The sequence below is a fragment of the Cyrtonyx montezumae genome, unplaced genomic scaffold, assembly GCF_038088225.1.
Source record: "Cyrtonyx montezumae isolate F1298 unplaced genomic scaffold, pur_monq_1.0 scaffold_3, whole genome shotgun sequence".
NCBI lineage: Eukaryota > Metazoa > Chordata > Aves > Galliformes > Odontophoridae > Cyrtonyx > Cyrtonyx montezumae.
In genome coordinates this window covers 33,689,163-33,710,878 of record NW_027072034.1, presented here as the reverse complement: position 1 = coordinate 33,710,878, position 21,716 = coordinate 33,689,163, and the positions used below count along the sequence as shown (strand labels likewise).

The window sequence follows — 21,716 nt, the reverse complement described above, 5'->3', positions numbered from 1 at the left end:
AACACCTCTTTAGTCCACTGTCCAGTCTCCTTTTCCTACTAAGTGGAAATCCAAATCACGCGTAGGTGAACAGTGCTACTCTAGTACTTAACTCTCTTGCAGGCTAGAAACACTAATTCTATCATAGCACTTTGAAGCAATTTATCCACACTGATCAACTACGTTCTAACTGTAGCACAGCTTTGTAGAGGCTCAGATTTCATTGGGACAACAGGAGAAGAGTGCAAGGTTTGGTGAATACCCAGGATAACAAACCGATGCAATCGATGGATGCTGGACACAGTCAGAAAGGGCTGTTCATTTTTGAAAGAATCTTTCTGGAAAAAAAGCAAAAAACAACAACCCCTCCCTCTCACCCCCCCACAAACAACCAGTCATGAGATGCTTTCAGTGCCCACTCATAACTGAAGACCATGTTATCTAGGTCTTTTACGAGTCACAAATATCAAGACGCGTCTGATGGCAATAAGACGATCCTTAAGGGAGGTCATCGCCAGTATAGCCAGCTGAGCTCTGTTCTCCAGAGGCAACACTGCCAAGAGCCACCAGTACCAGGCAGGACCACTGGGGTTGCTCTGTAAAAGGATGGAAAGACATTCAAGCATGTATTCACCAACACTGCACAATGAAGACCAGTACCTTCCTTCCCACCTCCCTTTTGTTCAGAAACGCATCATAAAACTAAAAGCAGCTACTAAGCATTTGATTTCAGCCATTCTCCTTATCTTTTTGCTCCATTAAAGCTCACCTCTTCACGTATCAACTCGTACTGATACGTGACAACTGCTTTCCACACTTCATGCAAATAGAACAAAATTTGGTGAAGAAGAGCTTAGAATGCACAAAAATACAGCAAAAATCTCTGCGAGAAAATAGCTTTGTATGAAAAACACATAAAGAATAATGATGAATGAATAGCAAAGGTTACCTGTGGCTCTGGTTCTTTTCCTGGCATGGACCCAAAATGATTGAGAATTTGCACCTTCATATTGTCTTTAAGAGAAGTAAACCAGGCAACAGCTTGATCATAAACTGAGTCATGAAGGCGGACAAGTTCTTCATACTCTGGTCCTTCAACCTTGTTGTTAAAAGATGGAACAAAACAGGTTTGGTACTATGGAATTCATATGTTCTGCCAGAAGCAAGTGAAGCACAATAATGCAGTGACTGTGGCTGTTCAAATGTCCATATCTAAGCAAACTGTATTCAACTCTCATATTTCAAACCTGAATGATGGAACCCTCCCCTACATGTTCTGAAATGACATTTCCTAGAAAAGTTACTCATTAATAACCCTTCCTAAATATTGGCACAACTGAAGAATCTGCTTTCTAATCACAGAATATCTTAACAATCATTTCAAACCTGCAGCCTAGTGTCCCCGATACTAAATGACCTCTGAACTTTCTTTTATTGTCTGGAAAAACTCAGGAATTTCTACTGCCACTCAGTAAAAAAGATGGTTTTCTACAGCATTTAGAAATCAGCAATACTTTCTAAAAGGGTTAAGGTCATGGCACAACAGCCAAGGAGAAAGTGGAGGAGGGCAGAAGTGTGCAGGCAGGAAGCTGAGAAAGTGAATGACTTCCCATACCGGGAATGGCCATTAATAAAAGACCTTTGCAAAGTGTGCTTTAGTTGCATAGGGCTGACTATTAGGCATCAGAGAAAAGAAAAAAGCATAAAAAACAAACAAAAAAAAAAACACCACCACAAATTATTTTTGTTTGTTCTCTTTCAGAACTGTACACACCAATGGTGTGTTTCTTGTGAGACACATCTGAGCTAGCTGCTCTGGATGCCCTTCCTAGGTGAGGAGGAAAAGCTCTAGCAGGTAATTAATTTCATCTTAGGGCAGATATCTACAACAGAGCAGATAAATAGGCAGCTTTGAACTGAGACTTCTCACCACTGACTACAACAGGAATGTACAGTGCTGAAGTCAGACATCAGCCTCTGAAGTGAGACAAGGTAAATCTCACTGTAGTTATAAAGAGGTGAGTCTATGACACCATCTTCAAAACAGTGTCTTGACGTGTACTTCACCACCCTTCTCTGGGGATCTAAACACTGAACAGATTACATACTTGGAGCTTCCCTGCGGGGAAAGCACCCCACAATACACCTCTCCTGCCCTGGTGAACAACACTGCACCATCCTGTACAAGCTGCAAGAGCCCTACCAGGATTTTACAGACTCACACTTTAACCATGAAAGTGTGCTAAAGAGCTGCAAGATCAGAACGGATTTCATCAATTGGCATAAGATTACTACTAGGTTCAGTGTTAAGAGGGATCAAGATTTTACAGATGTGCTCTGAAGATGACTCAGGTGCCATAATTATTATGGCCAAAAATTCACACTTTGGCCAACACCCATCACAGGCACCCCACTTGTTGCAGGTAATCTAAGAGGACTTGGTTGTAAAATTACTCCTCTCCTGGCAATCTTCAGCTCTCAACCAGCTTTGACAGACGTTTGCACAGGCACAGTAACTGTATGTCACAAAGATCTCATTTTAATAACGGACTCCTGCGTTTGTTTGAGGAGCCATTCTGCAAACCAGAGCTGGGAAGTCGTAGGAAGTCTGCCAAAACTAGACACTGATCTCCTGTGTTCAGTGAACAAAGAGAATAGCCAATTCTCTACTAACTGTGTTCTTAGATGGGTGATAAGCCCTCAGCAGTTTTAAAACACTACTCTATGCTCCCCTACATGTCATGCCAGATCTCACCACCTAGGTATCAGAAGCTACGTAAGAGATTCATGAAGGCAGTGTAACGCTTGAAGCAGAGATTATTGTAAGGATAGAAAGGAAGAAAGGGAAGCGTGTAAGAGACAAGCTACGTTTGTTCCACGGTTGTCAAAATAGAGCTACAGTACTCACAATGATATCGATTAAAAAATAATGCACAGCTAACTTGAAATGCAATAAGGAAAGGCTATTTAAGTGAATCCAGCAATACATGGGTATGAATAACTTTTGCACCATAGATCACCTTTTTATCTTCAAGATATTCGATGTTTGCTGTGTTATATCCATCTCGCTGGCCATGGCTTAAGACCCTAAAACGACGGACACCAACTGTATCAACAACTGAGCGTCCATCAGGAAAAAACTTTACGTCCCTGATCTCTAATATACAGCCATGATCTGCAAATCTGAAATGACAGAAGGGTATAAAAGTGGAAATCATCAACAAGCATTTATATACATCAGGACAAATACTGGGCCTAATTCACCACTTTTTATTTGAAAGAGGTTCTTGCTTTGGTGACAATACATTTCAGCTTATGCACATAAGCCACACAACCCCCACCCTTTTTGCCTTCCCTGGAGGTCCAAGGCAGCAGCACTTTCAGAGCCTAGGTATGTAAGGGAGGTAGAGAAGGGACAGGAAAGCTAAATGGAGCTGTGAGTTGCCAGTTGCTTGTGGCAAACTCACTTGCTCTGCAAAGAAAACAAGATGGATAAAGATACCATAAGGAAGTCAAGGAACTGAGACACAAATGCAGGGCTAGGAGGGCAATCCCCCTCATTGAGGTGTAAACAGAGGATTACAGGCTTCAGGAGGAAAAGGCTTCTACAGAGCCAGACTCTTCCTGCTCTTGTATCTTTTCAGTTAACCAAAATAAAATACCCCCTTCATAAAAGCGCAATTGCATTTGCAATTATTTAAAGCACAAATTTCAATTACGTTCTGGAAAGTAGCATGCAACAAAATTGTATTTCAATTAATTAGGCTTATCTACTCTGCACCTGTGCTTTACTTAGTTCATTACAGAAGCTGATCACACAACAATTCCTCACTGCGATACTCTGATCTGCCAGTGTTTGCAGCCTTGTGCCTCAGCTTTCTGCGAACCAAGAGAATGCACTGTACCTACCCTGATCTCAAGATAACAAATCCCTACAGGATCCAATAAATGTTTCATCAGGGAAACACTTGTTATACCAGGACTTGGCCATTTGTTAAATCAGAGTAATGAAGAAACAACAGTGCTGCTAGGAAACGATTCCTTCTTCTATTCTACAGGAATTCAAGGTTTGGTGAGGAAAAAAGCTGACAGCTGTGAACAGCCATTCTCTTCTGGCCATTGTATTGTGCAGACTTGAGGAAGAGCAAGAAGCACACAGCTGCACACCACCGAGCCCTGTGTGCTTGACCACTGAGATTACAACAAGTTAATTTATTATCGAAAGATCAGATTAAGCACTATTTAAACAGCTACAAACCTTTTTTCTTTCTTTCTTTTTTTGTCAAGGATTTTAATGGCATTCGTATCGAGTTCAAAAATTCATCTGGAAGTGATGTTTTTTTGTCATTCTTTGAGAAGTTACTTTTGGATGGAAAGTGACTTTGATCAAAGAGAGACAAGAAAGCACCTGGCAACGACTATAAAATGTTCTGACATCTTAAAAGTTTATAAACAATTCTTCTCTAAGTTTTAATTTTAAGTGGACAAGCAAATCAGAGGAAGGTAATGAACTTAATATGACTTGTCACCACATCTTTCAAGGGAGGTAAGAATCTCAGCCTTCTGTACTCTTGTCTCAATAGATGAGGCAAAACAAGTTTCCCTACTTTCTTATTTAAACTAGATTTCGCAATTTTGAACAAACAAAATTATTTCTTTACTTGTGTAAGACATCACAACAGCCTGCCAGGTGACTACAATTAAAGGCTTCCTGTGCTTCAGTGTTTTTGATTTAACTGGAAGGTACCATGCTTAAAATGTTTAATTATTTCAAAGGCTCTAAACAGACTGAGCATACTAACTGTATCTAACCACATTGGTTGCACTGAGAACGCTCTTCATGGCACTATCAAACGAATGTCTGTTTTTAGGTTTGTAACCCCTTGTCCCTCTGTATCCCAGATGTACAGGGATCATTAATCACTGATGCTGCAGGGTCCTTTTCTCCTCACTCTTAAAACATGTTTGCTTCCAGAAAATTGATAATAAGACTGCAACGGATCACAGCTAGTCAGCTGTAGTAGGAACCTCAACTCCACTGGGAATGCACCGTTGACAGCATGTCAAATGGCATGGAGCACAGCCAGAGCCAGCTGAAGCATCTCCTGCATTCTTACTGCCACCTTCATCCTCTCATCTGGGAGAAAAATCCCTGAACTGGAGAAGGAAAGGCTGCCAAACCTGGGTATGACTGCCCTCCTCTCTGCTCCAGCCATGATCCCCTACAAAAAGGCTGCTACTGAGATTGCTTAATATATTCTTAAGACTTCCCACACTGGCAATTCTGCATCACTCTTCTGAAGTAAACAACTTCCTATCACATCTAATAAGACAGACATTTCTTAAGAACACCTTGTGTTGGTTTTTTTTTTCCCAAGACTATCTGCTTATCCCCTTTCCCTTTCATCTAGACTTTTATTTAATCATTAGCATTCACCTCCACACAGGGAGGTGGAAACACACCAGTGTTGGAATTTACAAAAAAGAATTAAAGGGAAGATCATATACAAAGACAACGTAACCCACTCACTGCAGAGCTTAGACATTGCAACACAGCAGTAAAGACAAACATCAAAATCCAATGCTCAGTAGCAATAGAGGCTTCTCAGCCAAATGTATACTTGGTCTTGTTCAAACGATTCTGCCCATGCAGGAAAGCTATGCAAGGTTTGAGTTTGTTTTTTGTGTTTTGGTCTTTTTTTGTTTGTTTTAAACGAGCAGACAGAGAAGCAACCTCATCCACACTGTCAGCTTTCACTAGAACAAACAGGCTAGAAAGCTTTCCAACCACACACACAATTCAGTGCTATTTCTGGAGTCTGTAGTAACAAGATGAGTTGTATTTTTGTTATCCACCCAACAGGGGAGCAATAAAAATAACATCTTTGCATCCAAAGGAATGTCTGATATACTAAAGCAGAAAGCCACCAACTTCTACACTGGTTCATACAGGACTGGAAGGAACCACAGTGGTCAGAGGAGACAAGTACAGTGTGCTGCAGAACCCCATCAGCACGACAACACTGCAAACAAAGGACATCCTAGCTCATCTCCTTACCCTTTCAATTCATCAGCTAAGCACATGCCAAACTGTTTGGTACCAGTTTCCATGCATCTTCTTATCATCAGGCGATAACGAGGTTCAAAAACATGAAGTGGGCAAGGGATGGTAGGGAAGGCCATGGTACATACGAAGATGGGAACATCTTTATTCAAACTGTAAGATAATGGTTAAAAAAAAAGTTCAATTTTTTTCCAGACACTGCTATATTCAGCATAAACCTGTAAAATAACACCACTTCCTGTGGTTTCCTTAGACTCATTCTTGTTAAATGCCTACCTGGTTGTGGTTTGTCATTTTCATAGGACAAGTACATTTCAGGTCTCTTTCTGTTAATGTCACCTTATCTACTTTTATAAAGGAAAAGTCAGGAAATAATAGCCAATTTCCAGAGAGTGTGCACACAGACCCATCTAGCTTAAATACAAATACGAAGATTTTGGTCATGACTTTTTATAGTAATGTAGTTAACTAAGTAACTTCCATAAGCAAATGTAAAGCTGCTTCAGTAATTTAGAATTAAAAAAATAAACATATAACAGTTATCAGCAGTAAAAAAAAAAAAAAAAAGAGAGCCTACTTTGACAATTCCTTCATTTCTTCCTCATATACTTTCTTCCTTTCAGACAGTTCCTCTGGCAAGTAGCGGACTATCAGCTCCTCCGTAAGGACGGTCTTTTTGTAAGTTCTGCTCGCCAAGAACTGCAAGGAAGGGACAACTCTGAAGCCTGATAACAAGAAGTCAGCTAACAACTCTTTATCCCAGCCCATCCCCTTTCCTAAGGGGCATTAGCTCCTGACTGCTGTGACTCCTCCTCCTTCTCTCCAGCCTTTAGGCATAACAGCTTCTACTTTATGATATGAGGCTCGCTCTAGTGCCCATTAGCTTCACTTCTTTTTGCAGAATTTGTACTACCACCAAGAACAGCCAGTTCCTCCTTGCTTTTGCAGAAGATACATACATTATTCCCACCCAGAGCTGTCAGATTACTGTTCCCCAAGAAGTATTCCATCTATGAGATGCATTATGCCTACTGGAGCACGAGGTTTGACCGAGGAGTGCCCATTCCTCCTTCACTGCTCACAGAGATACAGACTGATGGTAGGAACAGGGTGGGACTCCTCAAGTGTGAGCATGACATGACACAGGAAATATCTATTCCTTTAAGCACCAGCAAATCCTACTTTTTTCCCTACTTTTTTTTTTTCACAAGGAACAACAGAATATATTCTGGAGCAAATGAGGTCTGTGCACAGCTTGATGCTGTGAGTACTACCGCACTGTTCTGCAAATAGAGCACAGAATCACCCCCTGTACATGTTACCAGAAGAACACAGCTTTGAGCATTTTTATTAACTTGGGCAAGGACATACTTACTTCTGACAGCTTTTCTTTGCAGAGTGGGCAATGCGGATTATGGTCAAGGCAACGCTCAAGGCATTTGAGGCAAAAGGTGTGTCCACAGGGAGTGGTAACAGGTTCATAGAACAACCTGAACATGAAAACATGGAACAAAAAAAACCTAAGCTGCCAACAAAAACTATACAGAACCCTAAACTGTGGAAGCAAAGGAGTAGACCTCACTATCTCACCCATTCCAGCTTTTGTATAAATTACAGGTGACAATTTTATCCGAAGACTTAAAGATGTTTTCAGTTTTAGAAGTAGTAGATAAAGTTGGTGCGCAATGAAAACTGCGTCCATAAAGATTTATCGGATCCAAATTTCAGGAAAAAGAAATGAAGCAATGCTTTCAGCATTCTTTGGCTGCTTTCCCTTCTTACACCACAAAAACATTTTTCAGAAGCTAGAAAGGCTCTCAGATCTTAATCGCAGGTCAACACCACCATACCTCATGCAGAGGGAACACTCGAAGTCCGACGCATCAACAAGAGTTGTTGGTATCTCACTTGAAGTGATGACAGCATTTTCAGGTAAAACATCTGCATCTAGAAGTTAAGGTGATGATTACACTAAGTATTTTAGTATTAACTGCAATTTCAAATGCTAAGTTGTTTTTTCTTAACAAAATTCTCTCTTTTCTTTTCTGAAGCTTTGTTTCAAATAAACATATTTTCCATTTAAGTTTTAGACTTTCTGGCAGGAAGTTTTTTTGGAGAGAGAGGATGATGGCCAGAGAAAGCATTTTACAGCTGAATACCCACAAGTTGCTTCTCCAAAAATGGTTGTTTTTTTCGAAGTCTAGTTTTTAAAATATTCTGCTGTTGCTTTCCCACCACCATCACTACTCCCACATCAGCCAGACCAGATGTTTTTAAGTATGTTAAGTCCAGAATTTAATTTGTTTACACAGTTAAACTATTTCATCAGTGTTTATTATAGATGTCTCAGCAGGGATAATTTTTCTTACCAGTATAAAAAAGCTTGCACTCTTCTAGACTACCCTGCTGTGGAAATCCTACATCTCACACAGCTTCGCTCTGAAGGACCACTGGAGTTGCATGAGTTAATGTAGCTGGCAAATACAGAGACAGAAGACTTCACAAAAAAAACTGGCCATCTTGTTTCTTGAAGGTCACGTGTATCACTGTAGTGAACACACCTAAGATTACACGTTGGAAAGATCACTAAGATCATCTAAGTCCAACTGATAGCGCAGTGACCACTTTAAACCACATCACTCAGTGTGACATCTACCCTTTTCTTGAAAACTTCCAGGGATAGTGACTCCAGCACCTCTCTGGGCAGCCTGTTCCAACACCTCATCCAATTCTGCAACTTCTTTTACAGTTCACATCTTTGTTGCTCAGACAGAATTGAAGAAGAGCCTTCTGTAGAAACTGCAGAATTGCAGAAGAGCCTTCATGTCCTTTTTATTAACCAAATTCTTGACCATGAAAAAAAAAATACTCAGTTTTTCTCTGTTAAGTCAAAACACTGGGATATTTTGTTAAAAGGTAACTTATGCTCAGCATCTGGCTTATCTTGAGTACAGACAGGAAAGGGGAGAGGGCACTGGTGTGGCCTACAAAGAAAAACAGTGTTATCTTTAACCTACATCTTGCACGTTAGCCTTTAGTAACAGCAAGAACCTAACTGCGTTATTCTGCAAATAGTAGCGCGGCATCAGGATCTAGCACAGACCAGAAATTAATGGTTCTGGGTAAAATGCGATCTCTGCCCTTTACTGTAGAGATAGAGGAGTGTCGGATTTCACAATCTATTTACTGAGTCTGCAGTTCACAGATGAGTACAGGATTTTTCCCTTCACGACACGATGACCAGAAACTGGCTGTAAATTGGTAATCTGCTGAGGCAGCAGACGAGCAGCAGCACTTGAGGACTTGAGATATTTCAAGGCTGAAGTAAGACAGGTCAAGGAGGTGTGGGCTTTTATTTCTTTAAAAAAACTGCACGCTAATTCAGTGGCATCTTAAAAGCCCCTTTTCCCAATTATTTCATTACCCAGTGCAATATACTGCCTTGAGCATTTTTTCCCAGAGTACTAAAAACACTTCAGAGGTCTTTGTTGGAAAGCCTGAGAAGCAACTGTACGCACAGCTATCAAGCAACAGAAAACTGGGTGGGCTTATTACCCTTCAAAGGGCTCCTTTGTTTGCTTGGCAAATTTCATGTAAAGTTGCATGTGACTCTTTTTGATGCCAGAAAGATCAGTTTCCAGGCTTACTGTATCTTTGCCTCATATAGAAAAACAATGACATTCCACTATACCTCTGAGACCTAGAAAATGCGGATGCCAGCAATACAAAGAGTAAACTGTTAGTGGATTACAAGTTATGGGAAGCTAAAGGTAGTGTTCACTGAATGAATTGAACTGAAATGAAACTGCTCTGGAATAATGTAAATAGTGTTTGAACTTCAATGCCTTTAACGTCTTTAAACTCCACATATTCCAGTAAGACAGGAATGGCTGAGTAACGTTGTTAAGAGTGGAAAGATACATACTAGACTGCAAATCCATACAGGAAACGTATGATTAAAACCTAAAAAGGGAGGGAGAAAAAAGCAATTTATCTTTTTAACATGAGCAAAAGAAAATCCCTAAACCACAGCACAAACCTTTTTTAGGGATCTTATTGGGGACGTCCAAGCTTTGTATATCCCTCATATCACTGGATAGCTTTCTTTTTAAGCCAGCTCCAGGTAAACTGGAGAGAATAGCTCCCAAAGACTTCTTGTTGTCTTCAAAATAACGATCCAGTATGTTATGGGAAACGGGAGAATCAGTGCTTCTAAATACATCAGATTCCTGGGACGGGTTTTTTGTTAACCTGAACACAGTATCCTAAAGAAAGAACAGTTAAACATAGCATAAGACAAGTTTTATTATTATTGTTATTATTAGTTATATATGCCAGTAATAGATCAATGTAACTATACTGAGCTTAAAAAGGAACAAAGGTCCACATAACACAAGGCCACCCTCAAGTTGCATTAAAGACACTTCTCTCCCCGTGGCTTCTGTCTAGCAATTGTGTTTCAATCATGTTAAAATCCCAAGTGCATAAAGGACATAAAGGAGAAAAAAAATACAAAATAAAAAGAAACTACAACAGTTCTCCACATGAAGGCATCACGTGTTTTTGAAGAGTTCCAATCTGTTCTCCTGAAAAAAACATGTCCCAACAAGAGATATAACAGTAAGTGGAGAAAACAGGCTTACCACGAAGTAAGTGCCTACATGAGTGCTGACAGAGACAATGTCATATAGAACAGACAGATCCTTTGCATTATTTTTGATGTTTATATGTTGAATATTTTTTTTTACTGTACCTTTGAGGACCCAGCAATAGAGCTATCTTCAGCAGCTGACTGTGTGTTTATGCTACTTAAAAATGCAGGTTTCAATCTTGTATGGGACGTTCGACTAGAGAAAGGTGCTGTCAGACTATCATGCACATTTTCAAAGGCTGGGAAAAACATCTCACACATTATCTAGTCAATTAGAGAGAGAAGAAAAAAAGAACAATAATTACAACATGGATCTTCATGTTTGTACAAACACAGATGAACAAACTACGTCGCTTCTGTGTGCCAAGAGGCCTGCAACAACGGTGGGATCCTACATTCCCCAGTGCCCACAGGAAATGTGCGTGGCAGTGCCCAGCACAACCACAGGCACATCCCAAGGCCTTCCCCTCTGTGGTAACTTGGGGTCTGCCTTCCTTCTCAAAAGCCTCTGCTCCCCATGATCACCAAGATTGGCAGCCTGCCTCTTCTTCCCCTGCTGATGTCCCTCTGCACTCTGATCCTCAGATCTTTGCCTTCAGAAGGTTCTCTTTTAGTGAATCAGATTAATACAGGCATGTCTGAGTTCTCACTCACTGCATCTATGTAAAGCTGCTCCCCCTCACCAGTCTCCACCAAACATCTTGCTGAACTCCCCATTTCATTTTTGAAAATGACCAAAAGAAAATTACTAGGGGCAAACAGCCACATCCCCTTATGGGAAGTTATGCAGAGACTGCAGGATAATTTTTTCCCTACAATGGAACTCCTCCCCCAACATTCCTGATTTGAAGAGGGTTTTCTGTTGGGCATTTAAATTAGGAGCCATGAGCTTATGAAATCCAGGTGTATTCAAATCCTGCTGACACACTGCAAGCGTCATCTACAAGTGGCAGTGGTCCAACCTACAGATTTGCAGTGTAATCTGCAAAGACACAATCTCTGTGATGGAGGCACCTCCACAGAGCAGTATAAAGGCCAAGAAGCAAATATTAAATGCATTTGATACCTTCTGGGCTTCCTTCTTCATTGAGCTCCATTCAGGATTTAAGGCAACACAATAGAGAAACTCCTTCAACGCTTCCTCAGTCCTTTCCAATCCAGAAAGAGCTTTTGCTTTCACATAATGACCCTGTTCACACAAAGAAAACATACAAAGCTAAAAATCATTTCTGAAGTGTCAGTAAGACAGCAGCACACAGACTTGCCCATTCCCTCCTGCTGAACAAAACATCCCCAGGGACCCAGTGCTGCAACACCTCCAGCCAAAGACATTGAGCCTTTCTCAGTAGAAGACTTGATGCAGTGTAAGGAGGGCTGTTTGTCACCCTAAGGACTCAGAGCACAACATATCCTACAGGGCTCCCTGTAGCCCAAAGAACCATTTCCTGTACCAGAACAGTGTGAACAGTAATGCAGTGGCAGAGGGTAGGCTGACAGAGGTGCTGGAAGGAGCAAAAGACTTCAGGTTTAGGTCACTCACTTCTTGAGTGTCCTGTCCTGTTTTATTTGTGTAGAAAATATCAATATATAATGAATGTAGGGCAACTTGACAGCATTTAACCTGAAACCTTTTAGCTCATCCTACCTCACCACATCCTGGAGCGACACACCTGTGGCAGAGGTTAAAAAAAAATAAAAAAAAAAAAACCCAACCAAAAAAAATCAGCTTGGAGACAAGTTCTATTTTGCTTATTAGTGGTGAGAGAGGAACGCCTCACCTCTGAATTTCCCTGTGGATGTCAATCTGCAGTTCAAATCTGACTCTGGAAATTATTTCCTTAAAGAAGGAGAGAAACCAAATGCGTATGTAAACATCTGCTCTTGCAAATGGACACCAGTCCACCTCTGATTCACACAATTATCTTCAGGCTGTGCTGAAGGCTGAGAGACTGGTCAGATAAGCAGATGTCTTTTTTCTGCTCCTCATACTCTCGCTAAAAGATCAGGTATCACATAATCTTACCCAGCAGGTAAACTTCCCTCAACTCTTTTAGTGCAGCCTTTCATGTTGAGGCTTGTTATGATCTCTACCTTTTCACTGTCCAGGAGAAAAGGAGGAGGCTTACAGCAAAAGAAAGTAACAGACACCGTGAAGAGCAGGCTAGTCGTGAACAAGAAGCCTCAGTATGCAACCACCTCCCAAGACTGAGCAGGTAAATTTGACTATTTCCCAAAACACAGAAAAGAGCAGCGTATTTATTCCAGCAAGCAGAAAGCATGTTACTCAATAGGAGGATGAATCCAAGGAGCATGCAAGAGCCTGATGTGATTCCCAAGCAATGTCCCTTGGCTTCTTAGAACGAGGATACAGTCAGCATGCTGCAGACATTCCACATCAAGATCTGCATGTTTTCTTTCTGATATGATAAGAGATACAGCAGAAGCTGTACCCTGACATTTTTATTTTGATGCTTACACAGCCTCTTTTTTTCAGGAGCTCCTAACCATCCTGGCACTGCAGACAAGTTTACTCCACTGCTGTAGAGAAGCTACAAGGTAGCTCAGTGTCTTCCAGTTTTTCAATTACAGGAGTAATTTCCCCATCCACACAGCAAACTGAGGGCTGATCTGGGCTGACTATGGAAGAAGTATCTACAAATCCAACATCAAAAACTATGCACAGGAACAATAGACCTCTGCACTTACAAGACTACCACTGTCACTTTCCCTTTCTTATGTTCAGTGTCAAGTGAAGCGACAGATCTGTAAGAGTAAGATGCAGTCAGAACCTCAAGCAGCTTCAGAGAGGGCATCTAATTCTCTGTCACCTGCAAGGTACAACTGGAAACTTTTTCCTTACAGACTCCAAGGATGTGGTTTCAGCAACTGAAAATAAACAGACTGGCCTACTGTTCTAACTACTACAGTGGACCCAAGAACTTTAGGAACACAGGAAGACATTACATTTCAGTTAGCAATAAACCTAAAGTTTCTGGTAGGTGAATGCTCACCTCCCAGGAGCTACCCCGAGAAAGGCTCTATGTAGTGCAAAAATGCACTATACATTTGAGCTACTCTTTGTCACTGGATGAAAGGCTGCAAGACACAAAACAAAGCAGAATTCCTGAATAATATTAATTCTGGATCACCAAAGTTTCTGTGGAAATTCTGATACACAAAAGCAAAATGTATCTGTGATACTGCTGGTATGCCGTGATGACAACTTTCATTTTCAATTAGCATTCTTCAGAGATGCGATTAACAAAATCTTTATCCGCCTACGACTGACACACATCACATTTCCATGGATGCAAGGCAAACAGACAAGACGCTCCAAGAAAACATTTGAACGTGCTTAATTCATTTGCCTCCCTTTGTGCAGAAACACAATCGACACTGCTCAAGATGAATTCCTGACTTGACTAGAAAGTGATCCTAAATAGGAAGTCAAATGTTAAAGAGAAGAATTGGAGGTGGGGTACGATTATGATCTGCCTTCAAACAGAAACGGTTTTATCATAGCCGCACCTTGAATGCCTCCAGGGATGGAGCATCCACAACCTCTCTGGCCAGCACTGTTCCAGTGCATCACCACCCTCTGAGTGAAAACCTTCCTCCTAATATCTAACCTAAATCTCTCCTGTCTTAGTTTGAAACCATTCCCCCTTGTCCTATCACTATCAACCCACGTAAACAATCGTTCCCCTTCCTGTTCATATGCTCCCTTCGAGTAATGGAAGGCCACAATGAGGTCTCCCTGGAGCCTTCTCTTGTCCAAGCTAAACAAGCCCAGTTCCCTCAACCTTTCTTCACAGGAGAGATGCTCCAGCCCTCTGATCATCTTCTTCTGGACCCACTTCAAAAGCGCTACACCTTTCTTGTGCTGGGGTCCCCAGGCCTAGACATAGTATTCCAGATGGGGCCACACAAGAGCTGAGTAGAACTGGGCAATCGCCTCTCTCTCCCTGATGGCCACCCCTTTTTTAATGCAGCCCAGGATACAGCTCGTCCTCCATGCTGCAGGCACGGACTGCTGGCTCATGGGTAGCTCCTCATCCACCAGCACCCTTAAGTCCTTCTCTGCAGGGCTGCTCTCCAGGATTTCTTTGCCCAGTCTGTATAAATACCTGTGGTTGCCCCGACCCAAGTTCAACACCTTGCACTTGGCCTTGTTAAACCAAATTAGGTTCACACAGGCCCACTTATCCAGCCTGTCCAGGTCCCTGTGGATGGCTTCCCTTCCCTCTAGTGTATCAACTGCACCACTCAGCTTGGTGTCATCCACAAACTTGCTGAGGGTGTACTTGACACCATCATCTATGTCCCTGATAAAGATGTTGAAGAGCACTGTTCCCAAGACTGACCCTTGGGGGATACCACTTGTGACCGACCTGCACCCAGACACAGAACTGTTGATCACAACCCTCCGGCTGTGACATGCCAACCAGTTCCTAACCCATCAAACAGTCCATCTTTCAAGTCTATACTTCTCCAATTTAGAGAGAAGGATGTGGTGAGGGATTCTGTCAAGTCCAGGTAGATGATGCCTGTCACCCTTCTCTCAGTCTTTATAAGGCCAAAGAGAAGCCAAGTCTTCCCACAACCCTCCTATAAAACCCATACCACCTTGTCTTTAAGCCTGGAGGCTTTATCTGGTCAAAGCTGCTCTGCAGTTCTGCTAGCAACAGGTAAGGGACTGACAAGAGGTGTAATCCTAGGCAGGGTGAGCTGCTGGACACCTGGCCTGCCTTCAGGCATTAACTGTGGGCACCACGTGCTTCGTCCCTTTTCTACCTTAACATCATTTTTGACCCTTGCTTCCAGACTGTCCACAACTGATGGTCCTGAGAGCCTCATTTGTTATAAAAAGAATCCCACCTTAATATGACTCACTACCTCATACAGGCAGGAATCTGATGTATGAACTCAGTACTGAAGGAAAAAAAACAAATACTGAAATATGGTCTGGGATACTCCTCAGAAAGATATGGTGGCCAGGAGGCCATCAAAGCCACTCACTGCCAGAACACACCACCCCAAAGGGAAAAGTGATCACACGCAATGGTGACTTCTACATGTGATTCTGCTCCAAGCTACAGCACAAGCTCTGACAGATTAATGGGCACCAGCAAAAACAAAATCACATCACTGGATGCCCATCACAGAAATCCCACACTAAGGACCTTCCGGACTTGTCCTGTGAAGGACTTAGCTTCCAGACTGTGCCTCCAGTCCGGATAACACCACAATGTTCTTCCAACAATGACCTCCCTATTGCCACTTGCCCCCCTAAGAGAAGTGCTGAGAACAAGCAGTTTGCTTTTTTTAATTTGCAGCATGCAAGCACCATACCGCAGGCCAGTGGGGTTTGCTTCGGCAGAGGATGTCTGCATCATGGAGAGCTTGCTGGTAGTTCTTCATTGATGTACAGAGCTCTGCTCGCTGTGCTATTAGTGAACACTTGCAAGAAGCTGGAAGACAAAAAGGTTACAAGAAGGTTAAAAGAAGCAGTAGTGTGTGTTAAACGCAGTAACCTAATTTCAAATAGAGTAACCTAAAAAGCACAACTGCATAATTTTTACATTTTTACTTCCACGTAACGGGAAAAAGAAGGCAATTCTTCCTTTCCTTCATGAAATATATTCCTCTCAGTCTGTAAGCAATCTTGGAATTGTACCTCACAAGAGTGATTCCATATTCACATGGGATGTCATCTGCGCTTTCCCTCACCTAGCTACATGACAATTAAGCAAGGGCAAAAAGCACCAAGCTTTTCCTCCCTCTGTAGTTTTGGCTGAAAGAAAATACTATGTGCAAAGAACACCATTGAGACTTCAGTTACAGAACATCCCAGAAGCCACTCGTTAAACAAAAAGCATGCAGTCCTCAAATGATGTCCACCTGCCATCCTCATAGCAGGCAAACTTCTGGTGAGCACACATCACTGCCTTAGCAGCCGTACATTCATGGACTGTTTTTAGACCGCGTGGATTATAAACATCTCAAGCTCTATCATACAGTCTAATATGCTTTAAGATGGAAATCTAGCTTGAGCATAAGATTTGGGGAAATTGAAGAAAAAGCTACAGTGGCTCCACATTCAGCCTGCCCACCAGGATGGCCAAATCTTTCCTGTGGTTCTGCATTCTAACCAGATTCTGCCCAGCCCGTCCTGCTGCATGGGGTTATTTTGTCCCTAGCTAAAGCACACAAGACTTGCCAGCCCCTTCTGCCCCATCCAAGTTTGGATCACTCATAAAGATCGTTAATAAGATATTAAACTGCATAACTCATTAGCAACACCTCAGCAATGCTGCTGGTGTCCGTCCACCCCACAGCCCTGTGGTCAGGAACTGGCCCCAAGCACCCAGCAGCCTAGCTAGCTCCCACCATCCCAATCAACGTGGGTGCTCTCAACCTTTACATGACAGGAAAGCCTTAGGAGAGCTGGAAGCTGTCTGCTGGGTGGTAGAACTCTCACTCAAAAGTGAACAGGTTAAAGCTTTCATAACTGGGATTAAACTTTCAAAACAGTCCAAGGTGCACTGAGAGGCAGTACTTCCTTTTTTCAGGTCTGAAACACTGCCTCCAAACTAACTTCAGGGATATTTCCAACTAGCATCACCTTCTTCAAGGCTCTGTGTTGGGTTCTCGCTTCCATACCCTTCCTATTCTGCACAAACATCCCAAACACAACCTCAGTAAGAACACATTCTCCACATGAAGCTTGAGCATGTATGCAAGTATGAGAATGAACACAGAATAAGCATGCAACTGGTACAGGTGCCACTGCACCATGCAGAGGGACGGCCCAACACCACCCTGCCATCCCTTCCCTGCCCTGGAGCTAACACCAGCTCTCCTGAAGCAAAGCAGGTCTGCGTGGTTGCACAGCAAACCAGACCAAGAAATTAATTGACTGAAAGCTAACACGGTGAAAGCAAATAAATATAAAGGTTTAAGAGGATCACTTTCCCCTCAACTGGTTCACTGTACAGCTTCACAAACATGAATGCCAGGACAAGGGATGAGAAAGAAAGAAAGAAGCTGTGAGGACTGACGCCTTTTTTAGCCAAAGCATGGACTGATGCCAGATTTACTAATTGCAGAATGATACACCAGAGCTGATGCTGCCTCACTGGGCCCAGGCAGACTACAGCAGGCTGTAGACTACACCTCAAAAACGGAGCTCTTCAAAAGCTCATTCACACTGTAATTTGTTGGCTGATGGTTTTCTCCTTTCAGTATTACACATGCAGACTGCTGCAGTGATCCGCACTACTAGAGAATAAATTTTAAGAAGGCTACAAATTAAATTGAAAACAAGCTCTTTATTTTCTTCCTTTCATAAGATGCTCAAATACAAGACTATTCAATTTTGTTATCTCTTAATAATCTCCCGACCGTATAAAACCCAGCAGTATACTCTTGCTTATATTTCCATCACTGTATCTGCTGCATGTTCTTTCTGCAATTACTGATGGGGTAGATGTGGTAATGCTCCAGCATTAGGCAGAGCACTGGGTGGGGTACTTTTTGGCACCAAGGAGGGAAAGGAAGCAGTGCAAGCTTATTGGGCAGGCAAGTCAGCTTCCTGCTTCTGTTCACTAGTGCACCACTGACATTTCAGCCATGGTGACATTTCATGTTTTCCAGCAGACAATTCAGAGCAGCTCATACATTCAGCAGATTCAGAGATCAGCTTCATCAGTTCGTTTTTTTTGGATCATCTGAACTGCAGAAGTCTTTGTTTTAATCAAAAATGTCACGCAGAACACAACTGTGTTACAAGGACTGCAAATCTTCCCAAAGCAAAATCCAAAAGGCTCTCTTAACACGAAGGGAAATTAAGCTACTGAAATAAACTTGAGCCACATCATTAAAAGCTACATCTACTCCAGACTCATTCCTTCTGTTCACCAAGTCTCAATTAGAAAGCAAAAGGTGTGGTCCATTTTAACTAAACATTCCTAGCCAGTTATTCATTAACCCAGGAAGAGAAAGGGAGCAGGGGGAACAAGCTTCCAGCTTCGCTCTAGAGAACGGTATTTAGGAGAATACAAAATAACAGGTTTTCTACAGTGAGATTAGGCGGTCAGACAGGGCTTGGTAGCTGGAGCACTGCCCAGCCTCCTTCATTCAAGTTCACCTCCATCGGGTGGTGAGGCCACTGGCACGTCCCATCGTCAGCATGGGGCTGGGGCTGGCCTGCGGGCAGCTGCACCTGGCAGCACAGAGAAGGAGCAGGGCTCTGCTGCACGTCTTAGAAACCACGAGCTAACAGACACCGGCACCACACGAAGGGCACCGTGGGCCAGAACAAACAGCACTGCAAAGCCACCCAAGAAACAATTCTAGGCTACGTGACTTCTTAAGGTCAGATGGACTGAGGCATCCTGTAGTTGATCAGTAAAACCAGCACCAGGAAAAGCTGTCTGGCAGCTGGCCGATGCCAATAGAGCTTCAGGTAGCAAGAAAAACAGTATCCAGGTACAGCTTTAATAAACAGACCCTGTAAGCACTGCTGAGTTGTTCAACTCCCTCATTTGCCGTGTAGGGAAAAAAAAAGAAAAATCACATGAGGTGGATGGAGAGGGCTTGAGGACGTACAGAGTTGAGGAACACTGCTAGGTGCTGACATACTACAAAGAAGCGTCAAGTTTATTTAAAACAAAACCACAAAGACACACAATACCCAGTGGTTTGCTTTAACATAACGCACCCATTCTTTCCCACTGAGGTTAAGAATAAAAGGTTTCTTTTATGAAATGACTTGGTATCTCTGGCCAAACTAAAGCAGAAAAGCATAGAAAATGTTACTGTTTCCACAATACCAACAGATGGCATTTCCTGAATCCAAATCTTCTGGGAGCCTGCAGCTGCACAGCAAAATTTATGTCCTTGTCAGCATCACGGATCCACCACTGAGCCTCCCAGGATCTGCGGCTCCGGGCAGCCGGGACACACATTTCGTAGCAGCCACAGGTCATGGGAACATTAGCACATGGCACCCTCCCTCTCAGCCTTCACCCCACAGCGTGAGATGATGCCTGAGCACTGCACAACATCAAGGGGCTCAGCAGCTCCGTGCATCCTGGATCCTTTCTGGCACAGCCAAATATCACCAACACAGAGAGTGCTTGCCAGCTTGCTGAAACTGATGCAATAACTGGCTCAGATTTTCCAGAAATGTTAGCTTACTACCCCTCCTAGTAAGTTTAACCTCAGCTTTGCTCACATCACCTTTGTGCTCTTGCGCAGACGTTCATTAAATCACACTTGTACTTATGCAAAAGCTAAATCTCAAAATTACTTTTCCAGGTAGCTCCAAGCCTTCTCATTTTAAAAATACTGTATGGTTGAATGCAGGAGGCTGACAGAAAAGAACATGACTCCTCCAAACCTCCTTGTGCTAGGAGAAAATGAGTGCAATTAGAGAATTTTCTAAACAGGACATGGATGACGCTTAGAGTTTTTCTGTAAAAAACTACACCAGAGATTTTTTCCAGGAATTCAGCACAGAAAGAATTAGCTGAAGGTTGCTAGAACTTCCTAATCCTTCTTATCAGACATTTCTTCCTAGAAGAGCATGTTTTATTCAAATCTACTTCAGACCTAACTGCGTTTCCTATTTGAAACAGTGTCATGACAAAAACACCCGAGTCCTCCTAGCAAGAGTCAATCCACACAGAATTCTAGGGAAAATACTTTCCCACATTTTAGCGTCACTTTCACCAAGCAAGAAATGTGGCTTCCTTCATTGTGCTCTGCATGTAGCCCTGCTGGTCTGGTTGGGGAACAGGGCACAAGTGGGCTTGATGAGATGATTAGCAAAAGCAGTAAAGAAAGTCAGGAATGCAAATAAAAATCCCATCTATAGCAAAGACGAAAAACAAGTTTAGCTCCCCAGAACTGAAGAACGGCAACAATCACTATGTATGCTAACAATCAGCAAGCCCGCAGTTTCTCATTAATCAACCCACACTAATTGGATTATTAAAAAGAAATAACACTTTCTGAGCCTCACAGCGATTTCTCCTTACATTTCTATCACTGTCAGTCTTACAGTACGTGAAAACAAATCAAAACTCCATATGAAGCGTGCAAGAGGTTTTATCTCAGAAAGACTCCAGAACTGGGAGCTCCTTTCTCCACTAGCCAATTCCTGCAGCCCAACAGACTTGAGCTGATATGGAACAGGCTCTGACAAATAGTTCTGTGCGGGGAAGTGATGTTCATGTCCTGGACAGGCACAAGGACTTCAGCTGGGCCCTCTTCTAAGTAGTGTGCAGTTCTGAGCACCCGAATATATGAAGGACATAGAACCATTAAGAGTGTCCCACAGGAGGGCTACAAAGCTGGTGAAGGGTATGGAGGGGAAGACTTGAGATGTGGCTGAGGTCTCTCAGCGCAGAGCAGAGGAGAGCCCTCATGGTGGCTGCAGCTCCCTACTGAGCTCTGCTCCCTGTGACAGCGACAGGGCCCGAGGGAACGGCAGGGAGCTGTCAGGGGAGGGGCAGCTGAGGGTAGAGACAGTGCTGCACCACAGCATGGTGGACACGGAAAGGGCTGCACAGGGCATGGCCCAAGTGTTGGATTTCAAGGAGCATTTGGACACTGCTCTCAGAGTTTGAATTTTGGGTGGGGCTGTGTGGAACCAGGAGCTGGATTCGAAGGTCCTTCTCAGTCCCTTCCAACTCGGGATATTCTGTGGTACCTTTAATCATCATTAAAGAAAAAATTAAAATCCATAATAGGAGAATTATTCAAAGTCCTTGTGCAGCCAAAACACATCTCAGTAGGATCAGATGAAGCAACCCCAAGACCTTCCCAGCCCTGAACTCATCCACAGCCAAGATTATACAACTCAGCGAAATAAGACTAATCCCTTTCATAAGCTTACTGCTGAGCAGAAGCAGCACACTGCTCTACAGTACAACTGTTACACAAGCACCTAGTTCCACTACACAAGCAATGCTGCCAGACGTTGTGGCAAACGAAGTTACAAGCTGAAGCAAGAGC

General features: G+C 42.8%; 1 protein-coding gene across 1 annotated transcript in view; it reads right to left on the bottom strand.

The window, feature by feature from the left end:
- Nucleotides 1-373: 373 nt before the first annotated feature.
- LONRF2 (LON peptidase N-terminal domain and ring finger 2) overlaps nt 374-21,716 on the bottom strand; it is a 31,324-nt gene continuing 9,981 nt past the window's right edge. The window contains exons 2-12 of the mRNA XM_065741149.1: nt 16,047-16,165; nt 11,761-11,883; nt 10,797-10,958; nt 10,083-10,308; nt 7,894-7,990; nt 7,419-7,533; nt 6,621-6,742; nt 6,038-6,196; nt 3,000-3,162; nt 929-1,078; nt 374-575 (exon numbers count right to left, since the gene is read on the bottom strand). Of these exons, the coding sequence (XP_065597221.1) occupies nt 417-575; nt 929-1,078; nt 3,000-3,162; nt 6,038-6,196; nt 6,621-6,742; nt 7,419-7,533; nt 7,894-7,990; nt 10,083-10,308; nt 10,797-10,958; nt 11,761-11,883; nt 16,047-16,165 (1,595 nt within the window). The 3' untranslated portion in view covers nt 374-416. The remainder of the gene's footprint in view (nt 576-928; nt 1,079-2,999; nt 3,163-6,037; nt 6,197-6,620; nt 6,743-7,418; nt 7,534-7,893; nt 7,991-10,082; nt 10,309-10,796; nt 10,959-11,760; nt 11,884-16,046; nt 16,166-21,716) is intronic.